The 4,298-nt window shown below is 59.8% G+C and overlaps 1 protein-coding gene across 1 annotated transcript; it reads right to left on the bottom strand.

Moving 5' to 3' along the window:
• Positions 1–978: 978 nt before the first annotated feature.
• Positions 979–2,719, bottom strand: EPO (erythropoietin). The gene is given in 5 exon segments (XM_059154703.1): positions 979–1,674; positions 1,760–1,939; positions 2,191–2,277; positions 2,523–2,692; positions 2,695–2,719. Coding segments are annotated over 5 exon segments (618 nt in total). The 3' UTR covers positions 979–1,518.
• Between the last annotated feature and the right edge of the window lie 1,579 nt (positions 2,720–4,298).

Raw genomic sequence — 4,298 nt, 5'->3', positions numbered from 1 at the left:
GCTGCAGATTGCAAACATTCTCTCTTTTGCTATTTTCAGGGGTACGGGCTGACTTCTCTAAGTTTTGTGATACGAGCAGAAAGACTAGTCCCCACATATATGATAATGGTCAGGACTGGTCTCTTGGGGTATGTTGCAGCTGAAGCATTATTTCTGGGGAGGAATTTGAGGTGGATCGTTGGGAGTAATGGGTGAAATTAGAAGTAGGGATGGAGAGCAGAAGCTGAGTTAGTTTGTTCTGTGTCCCCCATCCCAGGGGAGCAGGGCGCAGGGAGGGATTATAAGGAAGGTAAGTGACTAGGTGAGAGCTGGGGGCACTTGGGGGTTCCCGCTACCTTGGCTTTGGGCAGTTAGTATATTTTCCCATCTGTTCCGTGGGAATGACAGTGGAAACTTTCTCCAAGTCATGCAAGGAATAAAATGAGGTCATGGAAGCGAACCACCTAGAATAGCCCTGGGCACGGAGTGCTCGGTGAGACTGCTGTCGGGAATGTGGCTCCTTCTGCAAGTTCCAGGGGAGAGAGCATTAATGGGGACCCTCCCCAGGCAAGGAAAGGGGTCAGCTGAATTTAGAGAGGGCAAAGACTGATGCAGGAATGTGGCTTTAGCCAGAGACGCCACAGAGAAGAATTAAGAAAAAATAAGGGGCCACTGGCCAGAACTAGAAGCTGCCACCAGCCCCCAAAGGGGCTCCTGTTTCCTTGATGGCAGCTGTAGCTCACTAAAGAGGGCTGCCAGCTGCCTACTGAGGAATAGCCTTGAATGGAACCACCTTATTGACCGGCGTGGGCAGAGCTGTGGCCTCAAGCCCAGTGGGGTCAAGAGGTCAGACAGGCCATGAGAGGCAGCACGTAGGGCCGGACCCCCTCCACCTCTAGTTTCCCAGGGCTGTGGCCTGCTGCCAGGGTGGGAGCAGGGCCTGGGAAGTAGGGGGCTCCCGGGAAAACAGAAAAGTCAAGAGCCATGATGTGGTTTCAGTTCTTGCCAGTGAGATTGAAAAATACACAGAACTTGGACCCAGGGAGAGCCAGGGGCCAGCCCCCATCCCATCGTCATGGCTCCCACCACCCTTTGTCCAGTGGGTTCTTGCTGTCATGGGAGTATCCATGAGACCCAGAGAATTCATGGCTTGCCCCCGAAATTCTCCAGTCCCTCCTGTCCTTGCCTGATAGGTGCAAAAAAGAGGTATTTGCCCTCCAGCTTGGCCTGGCATCACCGTTCAGCAGGGCACTGAGGTGAGTTTTGGTGTCTCCCCAGCAAGGCTCTGTTTCCAAGTTTAAGCTGATTTCCTCCGACTTCCTCCTGCTCCAGGGCCTCAGGCTGGCCCTATGACATCCTTAGATCTGGACAGTCCTTCTGGCCCTTGAGATGTCACCCCTGGCCGTGGAGTGTCCGTGGGACAGATTAGTGCTGAGCTGCTCACCCCTCGACAGGGGTCAGGAGTGGGGGGTGCAGAGGCGTGGCACAGGCAGCAGTGGTAAGTGAGGTGGTGGACGTGTCCAGGGCGGGAGCACCTGGTCACCTGTCCCCTCTCCTGCAGGCCTCCCCTGTGTACAGCGTCAGCTTGCCCCGCAGAAAATTGGAGTAGATTCGGAAAAGTTTGCACAAAGTATCAACAGTGAACGTTCGGAGTGGAGCAGCAGAAGCTTCCTCTGGAAGGGAGCTGGCCTCCTTCTGCCAAGGAGACAACAGAAAGTTACCGCAGTCGGGGGAAGGGGGGAGACCCTGGAGGTGAGGTGTGATGGAGGCTCCTACCCACCTGGGCTCCCAGCGCCCGCAGCAGGGAGGTGAGGCTGCGAAGGCTACTGACGGCTTTGTCCACATGCAGCCGTAGGGTCTCAGACGGCTGCGAGGCGTTGGCCAACAGGGCCTGACCCCGCAGGATGGCTTCTGAGAGCAGAGCCAGGCCCTGCCAGACTTCCACGGCCTGCTGCCCGACCTAAAGCGAGCGGAGACTTGGAGTCAGCAGCCCAAGTCCGCCCCCTCCCTCTCAGCCGCCGCAAGCACCAGGCTGAGCAAAGTGAAGGCTCAGAATCCGTTTTGTTGAACGAATGAATGAATGAATGAATGAACAAGGACAAACGAAGGAGCATATTGCGTTCGGCCTTCATCTTCTTCTATCGCTCTCCCTCCCACCCCATCAGGTTCCCACAATGAGTCTCCCCAAGAAGAAGGAAAAAATAAACTCACGTCCATCCTCTTCCAGGTGTAGAAATTAACCTTGGTGTCTGGGACGGTGATATTCTCACTGAAGCTGCAGCCTTGAGCCCAGCCCACCTGAAATGCACCCTGCGGGGTGCGGGTGGAGGGTCAGGCTCCCCAAAAGCTCCGTCCGCCTTTGGCCCTTACCTAGCTTCCAGGTGTGCACTGGGGACAGCCACTTGTATCACTTCCACTGGGGGCTCTGACTTCCCACCTTCTCCACCCCTGAACCAAGTCCCAGGAAGGGGGACTCCGGTTCCTGGATCTTGGAGGACACCTGAGAGTGAGTTCTGTGGAATGTCCTGAGGAGGGGGCCTCACCGTGACATTTTCTGCCTCCCTGGCCTCCAGGATGTATCTCTCCAGGACTCGGCTGTCACAAATGAGGCGAGGGGGGGCGCCCAGGACTGGGAGGCCCAGAGGAAGCAGCAGCAAAGACAGCAGAAGCAGCAGGGCAGGACATTCTAGAAAAGAGTGCCAGGCTGAGTGTACGGCTTTGGAGGGGCAGGTTCACACATCCTGCTCCACTGCCCCCAGCGAGGCGCTCCGGACCCCCCACCTTCCCAGCGCTGGGATTCTGCCTCCTCTGCCTTCATTCAATCGGCTGCGGCACACACCCTCCCCCCTAAACTACCGGCATCCACTTCTCCAGGCCAAACTTCGATCCCGGTGTGACAGAGGCGTCCCTTCTCGCAGATCCCGGTGATTGCTCCAAGACCCAGGTATCCGCTTTTCCCCCCTCGCACGTAGCAGCCCCTCTTCTCCCCGAACCCCCCAACCGCGCCCCCTTGTCCAGGTTGGATTTCACCTTGCACAGGGGCTCCTTGAGCCCTGCCGGCACGTGGAGGCTGCCCCACCCCCCTTGCCCTTCCGGGGTCCTTGGCAAGTTGTCGGTCCTTGAACCCAGTCACCTCGGGGCCACTAGCCCCGGCGGTAAATTCCTGCTCAAACAGGGGCCCGGGCGGGCGGGGGCTCCTCCGGCCGGCGAGTACTCACCGCACACCCCCATCTCCGCGCCTCCCCCCGGCCCCTCAGCGACCAGGGGCTCGGCCGGCGCCCTTGCCGGGAGCCCTCATCCTGGGAAGCGCGGTGGGGCAGGGCCGTCCGTCCCCACGGCCCGAAGTAGGGGGCCGCCGTCCAGGGGCCGCCGAGCCGGGGTCGCACGGAGCGAACGCGAGGCTCTCGGCCAGGGTCCGCGAGGAGTGGCGCGCGGCGACCGGCCGGGGTTGGCCCGGGGACTGCGGCTCCGCCGGGGGTCGGGGCTGTTATCAGCATGTGTGCGTGCGTGTGTGGGGGTGGGGGGCAGGCTGTGTGCGTGAGGGGTCGCCAGAGGTAAGGGCCAGAGGGGTCAGACCGGGGCAGGACGCCTGGGTCGGGGGCTCGCCGGGGTGGCAGGAGAGCGGCCGCAGGAGCGGAGCGGGGACACCGCTGTGCCCCGCCGACCCCGGGGTCTGGGAGGCGCGACTGGGTGCGCACCGGCGGGAGGTGCGCATTCCCATTCCGGGAAAGGCTGGGGACCTCGTGGCTCCCCCCATCCCGGGGTGGGGGTGTGGTTGTGGGGGGCGGGTTGGCACGTCCCAGTCTTGGGCGGGGGTTCAGAGCTGGGAACGCCGGTTCCTGGCAGAGGCAAGCTGCCTTCCTTCTCACAATTCCAGTACATGTTCCAGAAGCCAGTATTGTTCATGTTGAGGAATTTGATGGGGGCACACGGAGTAAGAAATGTGGGGGTCTTCTCTCCCCCACTCTTCGCTTTTCTAGGACTCTGAAAACCCAGAACTTGAACTTTGAGGGCACTGGGCACATGGGCTGTTGTGCAGGACGCGTGTGCACTTTCACATCCTTTTTGTTCTTTGTTGTTTGGGGCTTTGACCTGTGATATAGGTTAGCCTGCGTGGCGAAATTCGTTAGAACTCTGAAACAGGGCTGTTCCCCACCACCACCCAGATGGTGGCTGAGATTTGCAGCGAAGCCTCAGGGGCTTCTAGGAAGCAGGGGGCCAAGCCTCCTAGAGCAGGAGTCGGAGGTGGGCTGGCCTCTCACACCTTGGAAAGTGGTCTCAGTCCTGAACCTCAGTGCCCTGACCTGTCAAAGCAGGAT

The sequence above is a fragment of the Mustela lutreola genome, chromosome 17 (assembly GCF_030435805.1).
Source record: "Mustela lutreola isolate mMusLut2 chromosome 17, mMusLut2.pri, whole genome shotgun sequence".
Lineage (NCBI taxonomy): Eukaryota > Metazoa > Chordata > Mammalia > Carnivora > Mustelidae > Mustela > Mustela lutreola.
Note: the sequence above shows the minus strand (reverse complement) of the source record. Positions and strands in the feature narration are given on the sequence as shown.